Genomic DNA, 23,540 nt, shown 5'->3' on the forward strand with positions numbered 1-23,540 from the left:
TTTGTTTTTTTTCGGAGTCAGTAGAAAGGCCTCTTTAGTGTCCTAAGTTTTCATAACTGTGATCTTAATTGCCTACCGTCTGTAAGCTGTTAGTGTCTTAACGACCGTTCCACAGGTGCATGTTCAGTCATTGTATTTTATTGAACAAGAATGGGAAACAGTGTTTAAACCCTTTACAGTGAACAGCTGTGAAGTTATTTGGATTTTTACTAATTATCTTTGAAAGACAGGGTCCTGAAAATGGGATGTTTCTTTTTATGCTGAGTTTATGTACAGTGTGTGCAAATGTAGAAGATTAGTGAGGTAAGGCAATAAATAGGCCATAGAGGCGAAATAATTACAATTTAGCATTAACACTGGAGTGATAGATGTGCAGATGATGATGTTTAAGTAGAGATACTGGGGTTCAAAAGAGCAAGAAGATAAATAACAGGATTCAAATTTCTGTTTGAAAAAGATAGCCTTCCAGGATACCCAGGCCAGGTCGGTTTGAAAGGCCTGCTTGCTGAATAAAACAAACTAAGGGGGGAGGCTTCTGATGTTAACATGCATGAAACCAAGGCTTTTATAGTTACAGAAGTCAACAAATTAGAGCGTCTGGGGAATGTGAGTGGTGCTGGGGGCTGCAGGGCCTGGGTTAACCTCTACATCACCAGATAAACAGAGGAGGAGTAGGATAAGGGTAAGGCTAAAGGCTATAAGAACTGGTCGTCTAGTACGTTCGGAACAGAGAGTACAAGGAGCAGATTTCTGGGCGTGGAAGAATAGATTCAAGGCATAATGTACAGACAAGGGTATGGTAGGATTTGTGTACAGTGGAGGTAAACCTAGGCATTGAGTGATGATGAGAGAGGTTTTGTCTCTCGAGGCACCAGTTAAGCCAGGTGAGGTCACCGCGTGTGTGGGGGTGGGACAAAAGGGCTATCTAAGGCATATTGGCAGGGCTGGGGGCTCTAGAGTGAAATAAGACAATAATCACTAACCAAAACAGCAATAGACAAGGCATATTAACATTAGGGAGAGGCATGTGTAGCCGAGTGATCATAGGTTCCAATGAGTAGCAATAGGTGAGTCAGGGAGCCAATTTAATAGTCTCTACTATGCTAGGCGAGCTGGAGACATGGCGATTCAGACGTCGCAACGGAAGAGCCTGTTGAAATCACCTCGGATGATTACGTCGGCAGACCAGTCGTGATGGATCGGTGGGGCGCCGTATCAGCAGTAAAGGGTCCAGGCCAATTCACAAAAGAGGTATTGTAGCTCAAGAATTAGCTGGTGGACCTCCTCGTCTAGCCGAGAGATGAGCCTTGCTCAAGGCTAACTGGTGCTTGCTTCGGGACAGAGACGTTAGCCAGGTGTAGCCACTCGGCTTGCAGCTAGCTAGCAGCGATGATCCGGTGTAAAGGTTCAGAGCTTGCGATAGGAATCCGGAGATGTGGGAGAGAAAAAGTAGTCCGATATGCTCTGGGTTGATATCGCGCTGTGTAGACTGGCAGGAGTTGACCGAGCTGAGGCTGGCAGATGTCCGAGTTAACAGTGATGACCGCTAGCAGTGGCTAACTGACTACTAGCTAGTAGCTAGTTAGCTGGCTAGTCTCTGATGGGGGTTCCGGTTCTAAAGTATAAAATAGCAGATCCGTACCACATTGGGTGAGGCGGGTTGCAGGAGAGTATATTCAGTCCGTAGATGGAAAGTGAGATTAAAATATATATGAAATATATACGAAAAACCCCAGAGGAAAACGATATTTACACGGGACAGGACGGGACAAGACAAAACACACGTCCGACTGCTACGCCATCTTGGAACCTACTTAGCTTTATCTTCTCTCACCTTCAAACGCTTTTGTAAGAGTTTTTTTTTCTCCAAATATGGTGAATTATTAATGGGAGAAAGCAGCATGAAAGAGATTGCCAGGGTCCATTAAAGTAATGTGTGTGTGATATTGAGGAACCTTGAGCTTCTGGTTGCACATATGAGTTCAAACCCTAGGTTCGTTCGTAGGACATTTCTGATTACTTATGGACATAACAGGGAAGCCTGTGGTCGTGATTGAGTATTTGTTTATAACTGTGCATTAATGTATATTTTGTTGTGGCCTTTACAAGAACAATACAGCTAGCATGTGACAAATGGACATATTTGCAACAGGCTTTCGCAAGTAGAGAGAGAGTGAAAAGCAAAGAAGACAAGAAAGAGGGAAAAGAACATGAAGGAAGAGAGAAGAGGGATGAAAATTAGATTTGAGAGATTAGGCTGGTAAACTGAGCTCTCTTACCTTAGACGCGCTGCAAATATAAAACTGCCGTAGAACATTGCATTCTTTGCCACTCTTGGTTTTGCAGCCTAAGCAGGAAAAGTTGTAATAAACATCCAGGTGTTAATAATGGACAAGGGGAGAATCCTCTGAGCCAATGGTGATGGCTGTTACAGAATAGTGAGGATACAGCCAATGTCTCGATTGACACCCTATTCCCTATGTAGTGTACTACTTTTGACCAGAGTCCTGTGAAGTAGTGGTTGTAAAAGGTGTAATTTGAGATGAAGGCATAGTGGACAGGAAAGAGCTCTGGTCAAAAGCAGTGCCCTATGGAGGAAAGGTTGTCATTTCAGATGCATCCATTATATACAGTGGTTTATATACAACGAATATTGAGTCTGAAATTGGCGTTTCGTTTCCCATGTCATCTATAGCCATTTTCCCTTTCCTCTTTGTGTTGTCAGTTTTTCACAGACCCCTGTGCCAACAGCCCATGTTTCCATGGCAACTGTAGCCGCAGTGGTGAGAGCGAGGAGTACACCTGCGAGTGCAGCGAGGGGTACGAGGGGGAGAAGTGTGAGCAGGCCACCTTGGACCTGCTTCCTGTCTCCAGCTGGGATCCTGCCACACCCCCTGCCCCCGAACAGGCCACACCCGCCACACCCACAACCGCCACTCAGCCCTCCCAGCCAACAACAGTGTCCAGCACCACGCAGGCACCTCCGACGCTGCAACCGTGGCAGCCTAAGGCTGGACAGAGACTCTTGGTGGTGCAGTGGGAGAAAGAACAGGTCAGAGATGAATGCTACCTGTACTCTATTAGTCACAACAGTCCAGCTGACCAGCTAGCTAGGTTCAGAGTTCGCAGAACTTCTTTATTTGTCTTATAAAATAATTACATTTATCCACTTGCTGCCTCATGTGTGTATCTTTGTGTTTCCATGTATGTGAGTGCCTGTGTGTATGTGTGTCTCTGTGTGTCCATGCATGCATATGTGTGTATGTGTGTGTGTTCCTGTTGCAGGTGACGGAGGGACTGCACTGTGTGAGTCCTGAGCTGTGTGAGCTGACCTCTGGAACTCTTACTCTCTCTCTAGAGGTGCCTGAAGAGACTGCCGTCAAGTAAGAGCCCTGTATTGCATGTACTGGTACCTTCCTGTGTGTGTATATATGTGTGTGTGTTTGTATAGTGCCCTCCCTCCCTCTCTCCCGTTTATCATAACCCCTCCCTCTCTCCCCTGTTTATCCTAACCTCTCCCTCCCTCCCTCTCTCCCCTGTTTATCCTAACCTCTCCCTCCCTCCCCTGTTTATCCTAACCTCTCCCTCCCTCCCTCCCTCCCTCCCTCCCTCCCTCCCTCCCTCCCTCCCTCCCTCCCTCCCTCCCTCCCTCCCTCCCTCCCTCCTCCCTCCCTCCCTCCCTCTCTCCCCTGTTTATCATAACCTCTCCCTCCCTCCCCTGTTTATCCTAACCTCTCCCTCCCTCCCTCCCTCCCTCCCTCCCTCCCTCCCTCCCTCCCTCCTTCCCCCTCCCTCCCTCCCTCCCTCCCTCTCTCCCCTGTTTATCATAACCTCTCCCTCTCTCCCCTGGTTAACCTCTCCCTCTCTCCCCTGTTTATCATAACCTCTCCCTCTCTCCCGTTTATCCTAACCTCTCCCTCCCTCCCTCTCTCCCCTGTTTATCATAACCTCTCCCTCCCCTGTTTATCCTAACCGCTCCCTCCCTCCCTCTCTCCCCTGTTTATCATAACCTCTCTCTCCCTCCCCTGTTTATCCTAACCTCTCTCTCCCTCCCCTGTTTATCCTAACCTCTCCCTCCCTCCCTCTCTCCCCTGTTTATCATAACCTCTCTCTCTCTCCCCTGTTTATCATAACCTCTCCCTCCCTCCCCTGTTTATCATAACCTCTCCCTCCCTCCCCTGTTTATCATAACCTCTCTCTCCCTCCCGTGTTTATCATAACCTCTCCCTCCCTCCCCTGTTTATCATAACCTCTCCCTCCCTCCCCTGTTTATCATAACCTCTCCCTCCCTCCCCTGTTTATCATAACCTCTCCCTCCCTCCCCTGTTTATCATAACCTCTCCCTCCCTCCCCTGTTTATCATAACCTCTCCCTCCCTCCCCTGTTTATCATAACCTCTCCCTCTCTCCCCTGTTTATCATAACCTCTCCCTCCCTCCCCTGTTTATCATAACCTCTCCCTCCCTCCCCTGTTTATCATAACCTCTCCCTCCCTCCCCTGTTTATCATAACCTCTCCCTCCCTCCCCTGTTTATCATAACCTCTCCCTCCCTCCCCTGTTTATCATAACCTCTCCCTCCCTCCCCTGTTTATCATAACCTCTCCCTCCCTCCCCTGTTTATCATAACCTCTCCCTCCCTCCCCTGTTTATCATAACCTCTCCCTCTCTCCCCTGTTTATCATAACCTCTCCCTCCCTCCCCTGTTTATCATAACCTCTCCCTCCCTCCCCTGTTTATCATAACCTCTCTCTCCCTCCCCTGTTTATCCTAACCTCTCCCTCCCTCCCCTGTTTATCATAACCTCTCCCTCTCTCCCCTGGTTAACCTAATCTCTCCCTCTCTCCCGTTTATCATAACCTCTCCCTCTCTCCCCTGTTTATCATAACCTCTCCCTCTCTCCCGTTTATCCTAACCTCTCCCTCCCTCCCTCTCTCCCCTGTTTATCATAACCTCTCCCTCTCTCCCCTGGTTAACCTCTCCCTCTCTCCCCTGTTTATCATAACCTCTCCCACTCTCCCGTTTATCCTAACCTCTCCCTCCCTCCCTCTCTCCCCTGTTTATCCTAACCTCTCCCTCCCTCCCTCTCTCCCCTGTTTATCCTAACCGCTCCCTCCCTCCCTCTCTCCCTTGTTTATCATAACCTCTCCCTCCCTCCCCTGTTTATCATAACCTCTCCCTCCCTCCCCTGTTTATCATAACCTCTCCCTCCCTCCCCTGTTTATCATAACCTCTCCCTCCCTCCCCTGTTTATCATAACCTCTCCCTCTCTCCCCTGGTTAACCTAACCTCTCCCTCCCTCCCCTGTTTATCATAACCTCTCCCTCCCTCCCCTGTTTATCATAACCTCTCCCTCTCTCCCCTGGTTAACCTAACCTCTCCCTCCCTCCCCTGTTTATCATAACCTCTCCCTCTCTCCCCTGGTTAACCTAACCTCTCCCTCTCTCCCCTGTTTATCATAACCTCTCCCTCTCTCCCCTGTTTATCATAACCTCTCCCTCCCTCCCTCTCTCCCCTGTTTAACCTAACCTCTCCCTCTCTCCCCTGGTTAACCTAACCTCTCCCTCTCTCCCGTTTATCCTAACCTCTCCCTCCCTCCCGTTTATCCTAACCTCTCCCTCCCTCCCCTGTTTATCCTAACCTCTCCCTCCCTCCCCTGTTTATCCTAACCTCTCCCTCCCTCCCCTGTTTATCATAACCTCTCCCTCCCTCCCCTGTTTATCATAACCTCTCCCTCCCTCCCCTGTTTATCATAACCTCTCCCTCTCTCCCCTGTTTATCATAACCTCTCCCTCCCTCCCCTGTTTATCATAACCTCTCCCTCTCTCCCCTGTTTATCATAACCTCTCCCTCCCTCCCTCTCTCCCCTGTTTATCATAACCTCTCCCTCCCCTGTTTATCCTAACCGCTCCCTCCCTCCCTCTCTCCCCTGTTTATCATAACCTCTCCCTCTCTCCCCTGTTTATCATAACCTCTCCCTCTCTCCCGTTTATCCTAACCTCTCCCTCCCTCCCTCCCTCTCTCCCCTGTTTAACCTAACCTCTCCCTCTCTCCCGTTTATCATAACCTCTCCCTCTCTCCTGTTTATCATAACCTGTCCCTCCCTCCCCTGTTTATCCTAACCTCTCCCTCCCTCCCGTTTATCCTAACCTCTCCCTCCCTCCCTCTCTCCCCTGTTTATCATAACCTCTCCCTCTCTCCCCTGTTTATCATAACCTCTCTCTCCCTCCCCTGTTTATCCTAACCTCTCCCTCCCTCCCTCCCTCTCTCCCCTGTTTAACCTAACCTCTCCCTCTCTCCCGTTTATCCTAACCTCTCCCTCCCTCCCCTGTTTATCCTAACCTCTCCCTCCCTCCCCTGTTTATCATAACCTCTCCCTCCCTCCCCTGTTTATCATAACCTCTCCCTCCCTCCCTCCCTCCCTCCCTCCCCTGTTTATCATAACCTCTCCCTCTCCCCTGTTTATCATAACCTCTCCCTCCCTCCCCTGTTTATCCTAACCTCTCCCTCCCTCCCCTGTTTATCATAACCTCTCCCTCTCTCCCCTGTTTATCATAACCTCTCCCTCCCTCCCCTGTTTATCATAACCTCTCCCTCCCTCCCCTGTTTATCATAACCTCTCCCTCTCTCCCCTGTTTATCATAACCTCTCCCTCCCTCCCCTGTTTATCATAACCTCTCTCTCCCTCCCCTGTTTATCATAACCTCTCCCTCCCTCCCCTGTTTATCATAACCTCTCCCTCCCTCCCCTGTTTATCATAACCTCTCCCTCCCTCCCCTGTTTATCATAACCTCTCCCTCCCTCCCCTGTTTATCATAACCCCTCCCTCCCTCCCTCCCTCCCTCCCTCCCTCCCTCCCTCCCTCCCTCCCTCCCTCCCTCCCTCCCTCCCTCCCTCCCTCCCTCCCCTGTTTATCATAACCTCTCCCTCTCTCCCGTTTATCCTAACCTCTCCCTCCCTCCCTCTCTCCCCTGTTTAACCTAAGCTCTCTCTCTCTCCCCTGTTTATTCTATCCTCTCCCTCTCTCCCAAGTGAACTGTAGTTCTACATAAAACCACACTGGAGACTGCACTACATCTGTCTTCCCTTGAGATCATTGTCTTATGATTATCGTCCTGTGTCATTTACATGGAACTTGCAGTCTTTTATTATTCCGTCAGCAACCCCCGATGGTAGCAAATTACCTCTATTGTGTTGCCCAAGTATAGTGCCTGACTGCAATGTGTTCTGATTTAAGCAAGCATCATAAATGTCCTTTATTGGTCATGCAAAGTGGTCAATGTATAGTGTCTCTTTTAAATGACGGGAGAGTGGAAACATAAGAGGACTTTATCAGCATAACAGTCTCCGCTCTTAGCTGTAGGCAAATCTAGTTTTTGTGTTGTGTTGGTGTGATGTGTGCTAATTACTGATAGTGCCTGCATGCATGCGAGCTCACATGCAGACGCGCGCACACACACACAAACACACAAACACACACACACACACACACACACACACACACACACACACACACACACACACACACACACACACACACACACACAAACTGAAAGTGACATCACTTTAGGAATAACAATGAGAAAGAGGCTGAATGGAAAATGAGAGAGAGATTGTTTGTTTACTTATTTAAAATCAAATTGTATTCGTCACATACACAGTTTACAGCTTGTATAAAAGGTGCTGTGAAATGCTTGTGTGCTAGCTCCCTCAACATTGCAGTACAATAATCACTATCAATAATTAAAAAAGTCCAATAAAAAATAACAAGTAGTGGGCCTCTCAAGTGGCGCAGCAGTCTAAAGCACAGCATCACGGTGCTTGAGGTGTCACTACAGACCCGGGTTCGATCCCAGGCTGTGTCACAACCGGCTGTGACCGGGAGTCCCATAGGGCGGCGCACAATAAGTCCAGCGTCATCCGGGTTAGGGGAGGGTTTGGCTAGGGGGACTATAATTGGCTCATCGTGCTCTAGCGACTCCTTGTGGCGGGCCAGGTGCCTACAGCCTGACTTTGGTCGTCATTTGAATGGTGTTTCTTCCAACACATTGGTGCAACTGTCTTCCGGGTTAAGCAGCGGGTGTTAAAAAGTGCGGTTTGGTGGGTCATGTTTCGGAGGACGCATGACTCGACCTTTGCCTCGCCTGAGCCTGTTGGGGAGTTGCAGCGATGAGACAAGATCGAAATTGGGGAGAAAAAGTTGAACACTTGCGCACAGGACATACACACAAAGCTTTAAGTACTGTTAAAGCTTCAGGCATTCTAAATTAGTGTGACTACAGGAAAACATTACTGGCTCTATGGACACAAAGAACAAAGAGTTTTTCAACTTGTCCAACAGTGTCATGAAAACTAACCATCTGTACTGTTCAGATAACTTTACACAGATAGGCCGTGACAGGTCCGTTACGGAAACACTTACTCTTAAAAGTTTCCGTATGGTGAAGAAATGGAGACGCGATTAACGGTGTAAAAAAAAATGTAAGCCGATAAACATGTAGCGCATAAATGCATTATTAACTCACTAACGTTGACTGCCCTAATTTAAAAAGACAGCTTATTTGCTTTAAACCAGTCATCCAATTTTTTTTAATTACAAATTCATTTTAACGATCAATTTCTGACCATCTTTATCAGACAGAAAGATGTTGGTCTCATCAGCAAACAATATAAAATGTACACAATCAAAATTGTCATTAACATCAATTTAAAAAAAAGCTATGGGCCAAGGATCAAACCTTGAGGAATCCCAACAGGGCACGTTCTTGAACTCCAAAACTGTGCTGTTCCACAAAACAGTTTCCTATTAACTAAGTAAGTCCTTGTCACGCCCTGACCTTAGATTGCCGTTTATTTGATCTTTTTGGGGTTAGGTCAGGGTGTGATGTGGGGTGGGAATTCTATGCCTTTCTATGTTTTCTATTTCTTTGTGTTGAGCCGAGTGTGGTTCCTAATCAGAGGCAGCTGTTTATCATTGTCTCTGATTAGGAATCATACTTAGGCAGCCCTTTTTTCCACCTTTAGTTGTGGGATCTTGTTTTTGTATTGCTCAGTGAAGCCTGCAGAACGTGACATTCGTGTTTCTTTGTTTACTGTTTTGTATAGTGTTCTGAGTATAATAATACATATTTATCATGAGCACCCGGCCTCCTGCGACGTTCCCTAGTCCAGAACTCTCAGCGACGTTCCCCAGTCCGGAGCCTCCAGTGACGTGCCCTAGTCCGGTGAGACCTATTCCGGCTCAACGTACGAAGCCTCCAGTGATGATCCATGGCCCGGAGCCTGTAGGGATAATCCATGGAAAGAAGCCTGTAGAGATGATCCATGGCACGAAGCCTCCAGTGATAATCCATGGCACGGAGCCTCCAGTGATGATCCATGGCACAAAGCCTCCAGTGGTGATCCATGGCGCGGAGCCTGCAGAGATGATCCATGGCATGGACGGTCCCCGGTCCGGAACCTCCTGAGACGGCCTACAGTCAGGAACCTCCTGAGACGGACTGCAGTCCGGAACCTCCTGAGACGGACTGCAGTCCGGAACCTCCTGAGACGGACTGCAGTCCGGAACCTCCTGAGACGGACTGCAGTCCGGAACCTCCTGAGACGGACTGCAGTCCGGAACCTCCTGAGACGGACTGCAGTCCGGAACCTCCTGAGACGGACTGCAGTCCGGAACCTCCTGAGACGGACTGCAGCTCGGAACCTCCTGAGACGGACTGCAGCCCGGAACCTCCTGAGACGGACTGCAGCCCGGAACCTCCTGAGACGGACTGCAGCCCGGAACCTCCTGAGACGGACTGCAGCCCGGAACCTCCTGAGACGGCCTGCAGCCCGGAGTCTTCAGCGGCGGCCTGCAGCCCGGAGTCTTCAGCGGCGGCCTGCAGCCCGGAGTCTTCAGCGGCGGCCTGCAGCCCGGAGTCTTCAGCGGCGGCCTGCAGCCCGGAGTCTTCAGCGGCGGCCTGCAGCCCGGAGTCTTCAGCGGCGGCCTGCAGCCCGGAGTCTCCAGCGGCGGTTGGCAGTCCGGAGTCTCCAGCGGCGGTTGGCAGTCCAGAACCTCCAGCGGGGGTTTCAGGTTCTGAGCCTCCGGCGATGATCCACGGTCTGGTCCCTCCGGAGACACAAAAGCGGAGGGATCAGCGGGCGGAGTGGGGGCTATGCCCCGAACCAGAGCTGCCACCAACAGTAGATGCCCACCTGGACCCTCCCCTATAGGTTCAGGTCCGCACCTTTGGGGGGGGGTACTGTCACTCCCTGACCTTAGATTGCCGTTTATTTTATCTTTTTTGGGTTAGGTCAGGGTGTGATGTGGGGTGGGCATTCTATGCCTTTCTATGTTTTCTATTTCTTTGTGTTGAGCCGAGTGTGGTTCCTAATCAGAGGCAGCTGTTTATCGTTGTCTCTGATTAGGAATCATACTTAGGCAGCCCTTTTTTCCACCTTTAGTTGTGGGATCTTGTTTTTGTATTGCTCAGTGAAGCCTGCAGGACGTGACGTTCGTGTTTCATTGTTTATTGTTTTCTATAGTGTTCTGAGTATAATAAATATTTATCATGAGCACTCAACACGCTGCACCTTGGTCTACTCCTTACGATGATCGTCACACTCCTAAACCAGTTGAGGGCTTTATTTCGAAGGCCATAAGTTTGTAATTTATGCAACAACAAAAAATGGTGCTCAATGCTATCAAAAGCTTTTGAAAGGTCAATACTTACTTACTTACCTGTGTGTGTTTATTTATCTGTGAGTGACTCAGCCAGTGGGAGGAGTCTGGGAGTGTAGCTGGTCTTGTGTTGAGTTGGTGCGCATCTGCTTTGCTGACACTGTCTGTCTGTGCAGAGAGACTCTCTCTTCCAGTAATTGGCCCAAAGTTAGATGAGTAATGGCCCTTGACCACAGCAGTCATACCTCTACTCCCTCGCCTTCAGAGCTGTACAGTCACCACAGTAAGCAGTATAGTACCCCCACTGAGACAGACAGGACCAGGCATTACTCATGTCCACCATTCCATCCTACTAGCATGGGGGTTTGTGTGTCTAATAAAATGTATACAGTGCCTTCAGAAGGTATTCATATCCCTTGACTTATGTGACATTTTGTTGTGTTCTCATGCATCTACACACAATACCCCATAGTGAAAAAGTGAAAACAAATGTATTGAAAATAAAATACAGAAATATCTAATTTACATATAGTACCAGTCAAACGTTTGAACAAACCTACTCATTCCAGGGTTTTTCTTTATTTTTACATTTTTTCTACAATGTAGAACAATCAAAACTAACTACAACAAAACTATGAAATAACACATATGGAATCATGTAGTAACCTAAAAAGTGTTAAACAAATGAAAATATATTTTATATTTGGGATTCTTCAAAGTACATTTACATTTACGTCATTTATCAGACGCTCTTATCCAGAGCGACTTACAAATTGGTGCATTCACCTTATGATATCCAGTGGAACAACCACTTTACAATAGTACATCTATATCTATTTTTATAAAAAAAAAAAAAATTGTGGGGGGGGGGGTTAGAAGGATTACTTTGTGTCTCCGGAAGGTGGTGATTGACTCCGCTGTCCTGGCGTCGTGAGGGAGCTTGTTCCACCATTGGGGTGCCAGAGCAGCGAACAGTTTTGACTGGGCTGAGCGGGAACTGTGCTTCCGCAGAGGTAGGGAGGCGAGCAGGCCAGAGGTGGATGAACGCAGTGCCCTTCTTTGGGTGTAGGGACTGATCAGAGCCTGAAGTTACGGAGGTGCCGTTCCCCTCACAGCTCCGTAGGCAAGCACCATGGTCTTGTAGCAGATGCGAGCTTCAACTGGAAGCCAGTGGAGTGTGCGGAGGAGCGGGGTGACGTGAGAGATCTTGGGAAGGTTGAACACCAGACGGGCTGCGGCGTTCTGGATGAGTTGTAGGGGTTTAATGGCACAGGCAGGGAGCCCCGCCAGCAGCGAGTTGCAATAATCCAGACGGGATATGACAAGTGCCTGGATTAGGACCTGCGCCGCTTCCTGTGTAAGGCAGGGTCGTACTCTGCGAATGTTGTAGAGCATGAACCTACAGGATCGGGTCACCGCCTTGATGTTAGCAGAGAACGACAGGGTGTTGTCCAGGGTCACGCCAAGGCTCTTAGCACTCTGGGAGGAGGACACAATGGAGTTGTCAACCGTGATGGCGAGATCATGGAACGGGCAGTCCTTCCCCGGGAGGAAGAGCAGCTCCGTCTTGCCGAGGTTCAGCTTGAGGTGGTGATCCGTCATCCACGCTGATATGTCTGCCAGACATGCAGAGATGCGATTCGCCACCTGGTTATCAGAAGGGGGAAAGGAGAAGATTAATTGTGTGTCGTCTGCGTAGCAATGATAGGAGAGACCATGTGAGGATATGACAGAGCCAAGTGACATGGTGTATAGCGAGAATAGGAGAGGGCCTAGAACTGAGCCCTGGAGGACACCAGTGGTGAGAGCACGTGGTGCGGAGACGGATTCTCGCCACGCCACCTGGTAGGAGCGACCTGTCAGGTAGGATACAATCCAAGAGTGAGCCGCGCCAGAGATGCCCAACTCGGAGGGTGGAGAGGAGGATCTGATGGTTCACAGTATCAAAGGCAGCAGATAGGTCTAGAAGGATGAGAGCAGAGGAGAGAGAGTTAGCTTTAGCAGTGCGGAGAGCCTCCATGACACAGAGAAGAGCAGTCTCAGTTGAATGACCAGTCTTGAAACCTGACTGATTTGGATCAAGAAGGTCATTCTGAGAGAGATAGCAAGAGAGCTGGCCAAGGACGGCACGCTCAAGAGTTTTGGAGAGAAAAGAAAGAAGGGATACTGGTCTGTAGTTGTTGACATCAGAGGGATCGAGTGTAGGTTTTTTGAGAAGGGGTGCAACTCTCGCTCTCTTGAAGATGGAAGGGACGTAGCCAGCGGTCAAGGATGAGTTGATGAGCGAGATGAGGTAGGGGAGAAGGTCTCCGGAAATGGTCTGGAGAAGAGAGGAGGGGATAGGGTCAAGCGAGCAGGTTGTTGGGCGGCCGGCCGTCACAAGTCGCAAGATTTCATCTGGAGAGAGAGGGGAGAAAGAGGTCAAAGCATAGGGTAGGGCAACGTGAGCAGGACCACCGGTGTCGTTTGACTTAACAAACGAGGATCGAATGTCGTCAACCTTCTTTTCAAAATGGTTGACAAAGTCATACGCAGAGAGGGGGGGGGGGGATTCAGGAGGGAGGAGAAGGTGGCAAAGAGCTTCCTAGGGTTAGAGGCAGATGCTTGGAATTTAGAGTGGTAGAAAGTGGCTTTAGCAACAGAAACAGAGGAAGAAAATATAGAGAGGAGGGAGTGAAAAGATGCCAGGTCCACAGGGAGGCTAGTTTTCCTGCATTTCCGCTCGGCTGCCCGGAGCCCTGTTCTGTGAGCTCGCAATGAGTCGTCAAGCCACGGAGCAGGAGGGGAGGACCGAGCCGGCCGGGAGGATAGGGGACATAGAGAGTCAAAGGATGCAGAAAGGGAGGAGAGGAGGGTTGAGGAGGCAGAATCAGGAGATTGGTTGGAGAAGGATTGAGCAGAGGGAAGAGATGATAGGATGGAAGAGGAAAGAGTAGCAGGAGAGAGAGAGCGAAGGTTGCGACGGCGCAATACCATCTGAGTAGGGGCAGAGTGAGTAGTGTTGGAGGAGAGCGAGAGGGAAAAGGATACAAGGTAGTGGTCGGAGACTTGGAGGGGAGTTGCAGTGAGATTAGTAGAAGAACAGCATCTAGTAAAGATGAGGTCAAGCGTATTGCCTGCCTTGTGAGTAGGGGGGACGGTGAGAGGGTGAGGTCAAAAGAGGAGAGGAGTGGAAAGAAGGAGGCAGAGAAAAATGAGTCAAAGGTAGACGTAGGGAGGTTAAAGTCACCCAGAACTGTGAGGGGTGAGCCATCCTCGGCAAAGGAACTTATCAAGGCGTCAAGCTCATTGGTGAACTCTCCAAGGGAACCTGGAGGGCGATAAATGATAAGGATGTTAAGCTTGAATGGGCTAGTGACTGTGACAGCATGGAATTCAAATGAGGAGATAGACAGATGGGTCAGGGGAGAAAGAGAGAATGTCCACTTGGGAGAGATGAGGATTCCAGTGCCACCACCCCGCTGACCAGATGCTCTCGGGGTATGCGAGTAGTAGCCCTCCTTTGCCTTGATTACAGCTTTGCACACTCTTGGCATTCTCTCAACCAGCTTCATGAGGTAGTCTCCTGGAATGCATTTCAATTAGCAGGTGTGCGTTGTTAAAAGTTAATTTGTGGAATTTATTTCCTTCTTAATGCGTTTGAGTCAATCAGTTGTGTCAATAACAGCTCAAATAAGCAAAGAGAAATGACAGTCCACCATTTCTTTAAGACATGAAGGTCAGTCAATCCAGAAATGTTCATAAACTTTGAAAGTTTCTTCAAGTGCAGTCGCAAAAACCATCAAGCGCTATAATGAAACTGTCTCTCATGAGGACCGCCACAGGAAAGGAAGACCCAGAGTTACCTCTGCTGTAGAGGATAAGTTCATTAGAGTTACCAACCTCAGAAATTGCAGCCCAAATAAATGCTTCACAGAGTTCAAGTAACAGAGACATCTCAACATCAACAGTTCAGAGGCGACTGCTTGAATCAGGCCTTCGTGGTAGAATTGCTGCAAAGAAATCACTACTAAAGGACACCATTTAGAAGAAGAGACTTGCTTGGGCCAAGAAACACGAGCAGTTGACATTAGACCGGTGGAAATCTGTCCTTTGGTCTGATGAGTCCAAATTTGAGATTTTTGGTTCCAACCGCCGTGTCTTTGTGAGACGCAGATTAGGTGAACGGATCATCTCCGCATGTGTGGTTCCCACCGTGAAGCATGGAGGAGGAGGTGTGATGGTGTGGGTGTGCTTTGCTGGTGACACTGTCTGTGATTTATTTAGAATTCAAGGCACACTTAACCAGCATGGCTACCACAGCATTCTACAGCGATAAGCCGTCCCATCTGGTTTGCGCTTTGTGGGAATATAATTTGTTTTTCAACAGAACCCAACACACCTCCAAGCTGCATCAGATAACCTGGCCTCCACAATAACCCGACCTCAACCTAATTGAAATGGTTTGGGATGAGTTGGACGGCAGAGTGAATGAAAAGCAGCCAACAAGTGCTCAGCATATGTGGGAACTCCTTCAAGACTGTTGGAAAATCATTCCAGGTGAAGCTGGTTGAGAGAATGCCAAGACTGTGCAAAGCTGTCATCAAGGCAAAGGGTGCTCAATTTGGAGTGTCAAAGCAAAGGTTGTGAATACTTATGTAAATCAGATATTTCTGTATTTAATTTGTAATACATTTTTCAAAAAACATGTTTTCACTTTGTCATTATGGGGAATTATGTGTATTTTTAATCAATTTGGAATTCTGTCTGTAACACAACTAAATGTGGAATAAATGAAGGGATATGAATACTTTCTGAACGCACTGTAGCAGGCTGGTAACAAAAGTGTTTGGCTTCGAGGACTCTCTCTTTCTCTCTCACACTCCATCCCCCCTCTCCTCTCCCTCTCTCTTCAGGATCGTAGTGAATGTGAGTGGAGCGCCCGTCCTTTGGCGTGTTGGAGAGGATGGTTTCCAGCGTTCCTCCTTGGTGGAGGGGACCATCATGTGGTTCCAGCAGGCCTCAGATGGACTGGTGGTCCCTGACCACTCCCTCCCCCTTGGACACAACTACTTTCTCAGTAAGGCCCCTCCTCCATCTCAATTTACTTACTTACGTAATCCTGTCTGTTCCTATGTGGAACAGAAGATTTCCCCCCACCTCATACAACTGTTATAAAGCATATGTAGGAATATAGGTCACTTTATTCTGTCTGTCCATTTGGTGGAAATGTACAGGTGCTATGGCGCTATCACTTCCATACTGCCAAACCTGTCATTGGTGCCAACTGTATTTTGCGTTAGAGATGGCTATCTTCAACTCCAATGGAATGAATCTTTGCATAGCACATATAGTGATAAAAGTGCATATTATACATATTTCTATTTATAAGACACTTGTAGTTTATTGGTATAAGGTACCTCAAAGTCAGAGACATACGCCCCTGATCAAACAAGCCCATTGGGGAATAGGATGGAATGGTATTCCATCATGTTTACAATACTAACATTCACATTCTCTGCAGTGTTCTGAGTTGTCTGGATCAGTCATTTGCATGAAATGTCCATCAAGAACGCAATATCCATACAATTCATAAACAGTATGATAATGTCTCATTTGTATTGGGCTGGCGTACATAAACACTTGGCTCTGGAATTCAGGTTTGTTATTTTTCTGCATATTTTATCGTTAAGTCTATTTTCAATGAGGAATGTTACAGTAACATACGTCTAAAGGTTCGGTGGATTCCAGCAGGTGTGGCGTCGTAATTGGTGTCCTTCCCTTTAGTGAATTGTCTACTTGACCCCTGTGCGTGGTCTCCATACCAACACTGCTGTGTTAGGTCTCAGCCTGTCTGTCCACTGACCTTGAGCTGGCTGGAGACACTCCGCCTGAGATCCTGCGGCTCTGTCTGGAGTGAGGGAGGAGAGGGAGAATTAAAGAGAGAGAGAGAGAGAGAAAAGGAGAGAGAAAGAGTGAGAGTCGTTTTTCTGTCGTTGTGTTTGGTTGTTTACCAGTCAAAGACTCAGGATAATAAATTAGTCACGTCCTTGAGAGCAAGGCTGCTGTGGAGATGTGTGTGTGCTTGTGTGCATCTCACATAACCTGTCTCACATGCAAAAACATGCAGTACACACGCACAAGTGCACACACATTCCCACTCGTGCACGCATGTACCACATGTTCGTACATCTGAGACTACTAGTGTGAATTAAATAATGATGGTGGCAGAGTGGATTGTAAAATATATATATATATATATATATATATATATATATATATATGAATCAACTCACAATTGTAAGGCAACCAGCTGCAATAAGATTGTGAATTTACTCAGCAGAAGTGTTGTTGAGTAAACTCACAACAAAAAGTTTGTGTGTGAACATTTTGTTGAGCAAACGTACAATCATATTGCAGTTGGTTGCCTTACAATTGTGAGTTAATTTTTTTTTTTTACAGTGTGTGTGCATTTAGACAGGCAGCCCAATTCTAATCTTTTTTTTCTTCACTAATTAGTCTTTTGACCAATCAGTTAAGCTCTGAAAAAGATCTGATGTGAAAAGATCTGATGTGATTGGTCAAAAGACCAATTAGTGAAAAAAATATCAGTATTGGGCTGCCTGTCTAAACGCAGCGTAAGTGTGTGTGTGTGTGTGCATGTGAGTGCTGCATCAGAGAGCAGTAACTTTGCATTTGTGAGTTTGTGTTGTGAGGAACAGACGTTATTGGACTGACCTAACCAGAAAATGGTGAGGTGTTAGGGGACCAGCTTTTATAGACGCCTGATTGGCTGCAGGGCTTTGCTGTGTTAATGACTCGTCCTGGCTTTGCTCACGCCTCATTGGCTCATAGCAGGTCCCTAATAATGGCTGTTAATCTTCACTTTGAGGCTATTTTAAAATAGAGGCTTCTGGTAGCAGTCTGCTGTGTGTCACATGATACATAAATAACTAATCTATTTTGGTTTTGATTCATATTTGCTAGCATGGCCTTTTCCTCTCCATTTCTCTAATAGTTGGTCAACCGGGAAATACATTTATCTTTTCCAATGGAAGCTAGAGGTGTCTTTTCTAGGCAATGATCCATAAGCAACCCCTCCTAGAACATTTGTCAAACACAAGGTGTTCTGGTCAATGTTACGTACGATGATGTTAAGATAGCAAACTTGTGTAGAACCGGACACGTTTGACCATAATCTTCTTTGCAAGGAACCATTTCTTCTCTCTGCACCTTATCTAAACACAATGCCTCTGTCCCTGCATCCATGTTGACCTCCCCTACCTTTCTCTGTAGTTACATTATCAATATTCAATATTGCTCACATTTAATCAGTCTTTTCATATTTATCAAGGTGAACCAGCTAGGATCTTAGGATAGAATAAATGTTTTTTGACTGATCTTGTTTTTTTCTCTCTCCCGTTGTAGGTGTGCTGCGCGTGGGCACCCCCAGTGGCTTGGAAGTCACCCTACGTCTCAATCTGACAGTGAAGGCCAGCAGCTGTGTGGAGCCTGGCAGCCGCTTCAGCGACCCACAATGCTCTGGGAAGGGGAAGTGCATCACCCAGCCCTCTGTGGTAAGAGGTCAGGGGTCAAATATGTGATGTCACCTGTCCTTGGGTCGGTGAATCAATCCCTTGTCTTTGGGCTTGATCCTGTGAACACTATTTTAAGGCTTAACATGTCACTTTCAATATTCAGAAAACTGATTTCCCCCCTCAATATACTGGAAGGTAATTGCTGTAATTCAGCAGAATATTGTAAGACTGCGACACTATTGTCTTGATGATACACTATGCGGTAACATAGCAACAGGAGACTGAGTGGAGAAAAAGATAAGTAAGACAGAATAAAGACCATGTCTTATAGCCATGGGAACAGAGAAAGATATAAATGTATTGTGGGATGGAGACAGAGTTCTTAATAATAAAGTCCTGCATCCCTACTGCTCCCTGGGGCTCCCCCGCTCCCTGGGTCCATAGAGGCATTGCAGTTAGCAGAATAATCACTGCTGCAGAGAGGAGTAGACTGCTGCAGAGAGGAGTAGAGAGAAGAGAAGTGAAGAGAGGGAGAAAAAAGAAGAAAGGGAGAAGAGAGGAAGGGAGAGGGGAGAGAGGAGACTCGTGTTAGACTGAGGGCCTGCTAGCTCTTTCCCTCCCGCCTACAGGTGCAGTGTTAGAGGGTGATTTAGCACACCACACTTTGGGGAGCTGGGAGGAAAAGGGCATCGGTGGGGTTTAGAGGACTAACAATAGAGAATCCCAGGGTTGTACATCTCAATAGAGCCGCATGTAGCCCCAGTAACCAGAACCATCCCAGTGATAGACAAAGTGTTGAGCATTATGCTTAGAATGTTCCACAATGTTATCTGACCACTCAGTCTCATCAGTTTTTCTTCTCATCAAATGAACCCCTATACTAGTCACATATAGAGCCAAGAGTTTATCCTGGTCAGGTCATGTGGTTGCGAGAAACTGGCACTAGTTTTGGTACCTTTAGTCAGTCAGTGTGTGACAGTGACCCACCCCTCTGACCTCCAGAGCACCTTCTTCTGTGAGTGTGAGAATGGTTACTCTGGAATCTTCTGTGAGGAGTTTGATGCCTGCCACCTCAGGCCCTGCCAGAACTACGCCATCTGTAGTGACCTGAGGCAGGGGGACGAGGGCCGCAACTTCACTTGTATCTGCCCTCCAGGTAACTACTGTGTGTTTGTGTGTGTGTGTGTCTGTGTGTACATGCGTATGTGCGTGCATCACAGGAGGCTGCTGAGGGGAGTACAGCTCATAGTGATGGCCAGAATGGAGCAAAGAGAATGGCATCAAACACCTGCAAGCCATGTGTTTGATGTATTTGATACCATTCCACCTATTCCGCTCCAGTCATTACCACGAGCCTTTCTCCTCAATTAAGGTGCCACCAACCTCCTGAGGCCTGCGTGTGTGAGTGTCTCCAAATGAAATAGGGGACGCAGAGAAGAATGAACCCTTTCAACTTGTCAATTAGATATATTTGGGGCCCGGACCAGTGAGGGCAGCTTTGATCCACCTGAGAGGATAATTGCCTTGTTATAGAAGCAGAGGCTGGAGCTGTTGTTGATGGCCAGCCACATCTTATTAGAGAAGAGTGATTACAGGGCTGTGGTGGTATGCCTGCCTGACAGACAGACTGAGTGCAGTGGGTTCTCACAGGCTCATCTAAAGCAATGTGGAAGCCACACTACATGACTGATGGGTAGTAAGGTTGGGGGTAATTGGCTAGATGCAGGACTTGTTGACTTGTTCTTGGAAGAGTGAGTGTTCTGTTTTGAATTGACCTGATGAGTTAATGAAGATAGACAGTCATAGGGAAGTGTGAGACATAGGGTGGCCTGTGTGTGTGTTCTTGTTATAGCGATAGTTGGATGGTTTGCATGTCAGTGCGTAAGAGTTGCGGGTGTATGTTTGGCTCCTTCTGTGTGTGTTCAGGTTTAATGCTATGTGACACTGTGTTTCGTCTGGGTGCTCCAGGGTTCGAGGGTGGTCTTTGCCAGTTGCAGGTGGACCACTGCCTGTCTCAGCCCTGCAGGAATGGGGCTACCTGCTCCAGCAGCCTGGCTGGACCCAGGTGCTACTGTCCTGAGGGTAGGTACTTTATCATAACTCTGCCCTGAGGGTAGTAGGTACCCTAGTACCAATAGCACAGCAATTCTCTGAGTGCAGACCATCTATTGCCATAATATGTACAGATCCACAGCAATGCACAATAGCAAGGATGTACTGCACAATATCCCGTTGTTAATCCGTTTTATTTTCAGAGCCTCATTAGCTGGTTGTGTGTGTTGGACTTTCCTGGTTCCCTGGTCTCGGCGTGCGTCTGGTGTTGTGTGTGTGAGTCTGAATATGTGTGTGAGGATATCCTAGTTCTGCTGCCATTCCTTTCTGTGCCTGCTCGGTGTTTATCTGTGCCAGACTGTTGCTTAATTTAAACCTTCCTCCACTAGTCTAATTAGTCCTCCTAGCCCTAACGACCGGCTCTCTGCCCCACATGGGAAGTCTACGCCCGCTAAAACTAAAATTCTGACAAACACAGCACTCCTAAATAAGGGCATGCCAATCCACACTTTTTATAAATGCACACACACAGACACTGCCATGCGAAACCATTCCGGAATAATCCTCTTCGAACACATTAATAAAACAACGGAGGTATGAATGTAAAACCTGGTCCAAAAAAGATGGTACATTGCAGGTACAATTCCCTGCGGTCACTGAGTTCTGAGCCACAGTCCTGCTAACAACGCAACTCGGATTAAATTATTAATCTAACACTGTTGGACGAACGCCGACCAGAATTTGTTTTATCCATCCACAGCAGTTTTTTTCCCCCCTCCCCCCTTTGGTTGTTTTCACAGAAATCATGGTTGTGGTGCAACAATGGGGGCGGAAACTGCACAGACAGACAGACAGACAGACAGACAGACAGACAGACAGACAGACAGACAGACAGACAGACAGACAGACAGACAGACAGACAGACAGACAGACAGACAGACAGACAGACAGACAGACAGACAGACAGACAGACAGACAGACAGACAGACAGACAGACAGACAGACAGACAGACAGACAGACAGACAGACAGACAGACAGACAGACAGACAGACAGACAGACAGACAGACAGACAGAGAATCCTGTGGAGGGTGATGAGGAGGAACCTTTCCTCACCTCTACCTCTGTTTATACACAAACACACTAGGAGTGGGAGCGGACGGCTCCACACTGCAGACTCCTGTCCATCTGATTCCCATCCAGTCGTGAGAGACTGAGCAGGAGAGACGTAAAGAATGTGTTAGGGTTCACAGTTGTTTTCTGGCAGGTGAATGTGAGGGCAGCAGTATAGCAGAGTTGTATTCTACAAAGCAGGATTACAACTAACTTGTCTAAATATTCTGATATAACTTTTTATTTTGTAGAAAGATAAGCTTGAAATGGGCATGGTCTAATTGAATTAACAGACAAATAAACATATCTTTTATATCATGTAAGTTTAGCTTTTTAAATGATCTATAAAATCAATAGTTATTTCTGGTTGCTTATCAAGGTTAGCTGGCTAACTAATTGATCCTGCTTTGTAGCATACCTCTTAGTACTAGGTACAGAGAAGTTGTGAAGTGCTAAAGTTGGAGTTGACGGACCTGGAATTATGGTGTATCCATGAGGAAAAGACACACTCTTGTACTGTTGTTAATTTACCTCGACTGTTTCCTTTTGGACTAGACTGTCTCTTATTTATTTGGAGAAGAAGTGACAAGTATCTTTACTCTAGATCCTCTCTTTAATAACTATCACTGTCTCTGGAGACACATGCAGTGAAGAGCTTTAATGATCATTTGGTTTTGTTTGGCTGTGCATAAAAAAGTGATGGATGACACCAGATGACAACAATAGCAGAAGCAATCATAGCAGAATCACGGCTTATGATCACCAAATGCCACTGCTGAAGACAAATAGCAGGTGAGCAGGCGTATGGTAGTAGTTTGATAGCATAGCAGTATCATAAACATGACACAAGTTCGGTTATTAGGTGTCATGTCCCTTCATGACCAATCAGGTCAGATGACATAGCGCCTTTGAGCCTTGGCCAGAAGTAGTGCACTTTATTAGGAAAGCAACAATATCTCATGGTTTTACCAATTTGACTTCAGATTCAGACTTTTATCTACGTTTCTCCAAATGTCACATCTTGAAAATAAGGGTTGGGATAGGGTTAACACATTAAGTTTAGGCATCCATTCTGAATGGTTAAGTTAAGGGTTAAGGTTTGGGATAGGGTTAAAACTAGACTGTAAAAAATGAGTGTCTACCACTGGGATTGAACGCGCAATCGGATTCAGAGTCATGGAATTGACGTCCTCAGGACATGGACAGATGTCCAATTTCAAAGTCAATCTTGAGCGATCTGCTTGATGATATATGGGTACCATTTCAGACACAGCCTGAGCCTCTTGAGGAGATTGCTCCGAGCAGTCCTCCGAGCTCTCTGTCTGTCCTCTGAGGTCTCTCTCTCAGCTCTGGGACTGGCACTGTCTCCAGTGAGGAACAGTAGGGCTGGAGGTGCTATATTTAGACTCCTAACTCACTCTATTGGCAAGTAGAAGTACAGCTGCTCTGCTAAAGCTGCTCTCCTTTCATATCAGAGCTCCCCTGGGAATCTGGTAAAGTGTGTAGGCTTGGTAATGTGTGTGTGTGGTGGTGGTGGTGGGGGGGGGGGGTCCTCTGTGTTCATGTGTGTGAATGCGTGCGCTCCCATGTGTGCGTCTGTGTCTTTATCATGCCGGCTGACCCATACCACCTGTGTCATAGTGAGTTATGAGCTTGGTCTTGGGGAGAGTTGTCAGCATGATCAGAGGTGGTGGGATTCTGCCATACCTGGGCCATGACAGTAAATCTCAGTAAGACCAAAATAATTGTGTTCCAAAAAGGTCCAGTCGCCAGGACCACAACTACAAATTACATCTAGACAACGTTGCCCTAGAGCATACAAACAACAATCTACAGTTGAAGTCGGAAGTTTACATACACCTTATCCAAATGCATTTAAACTCAGTTTTTCACAATTCCTGACATTTAATCCTAGAATCCTAATATTCCCTGTCTTGGGTCAGTTAGGATCACCACTTTATTTTAAGAATGTGAAATGTCAGAAAAATAGTAGAGAGAATTATTTATTTCAGCTTTTATTTACTTCATCGCATTCCCAGTGGGTCATAAGTTTACATACACTCAATTAGTATTTGGTAGCATTGCCTTTAAATTGTTTAACTTGGGTCAAACATTTTGGGTAGCCTTCCACAAGCTTCCCACAATAAGTTGGGTGAATTTTGGCCCATTGCTCCTGACAGAGCTGGTGTGGTCCCATGGTAT

At 47.2% G+C, this 23,540-nt stretch overlaps 1 protein-coding gene across 1 annotated transcript in view; it reads left to right on the plus strand.

Moving 5' to 3' along the window:
- Positions 1-23,540, plus strand: part of LOC106580885 (delta and Notch-like epidermal growth factor-related receptor) — a 77,589-nt gene that overhangs the window by 32,115 nt on the left and 21,934 nt on the right. Inside the window, exons 2-7 of the mRNA XM_045703650.1 lie at positions 2,726-3,052; positions 3,286-3,383; positions 15,553-15,716; positions 18,065-18,213; positions 19,177-19,330; positions 20,143-20,256. Of these exons, the coding sequence (XP_045559606.1) occupies positions 2,726-3,052; positions 3,286-3,383; positions 15,553-15,716; positions 18,065-18,213; positions 19,177-19,330; positions 20,143-20,256 (1,006 nt within the window). The remainder of the gene's footprint in view (positions 1-2,725; positions 3,053-3,285; positions 3,384-15,552; positions 15,717-18,064; positions 18,214-19,176; positions 19,331-20,142; positions 20,257-23,540) is intronic.

This window comes from Salmo salar, chromosome ssa20, assembly GCF_905237065.1.
Source record: "Salmo salar chromosome ssa20, Ssal_v3.1, whole genome shotgun sequence".
Classification (NCBI taxonomy): Eukaryota; Metazoa; Chordata; class Actinopteri; order Salmoniformes; family Salmonidae; genus Salmo; species Salmo salar.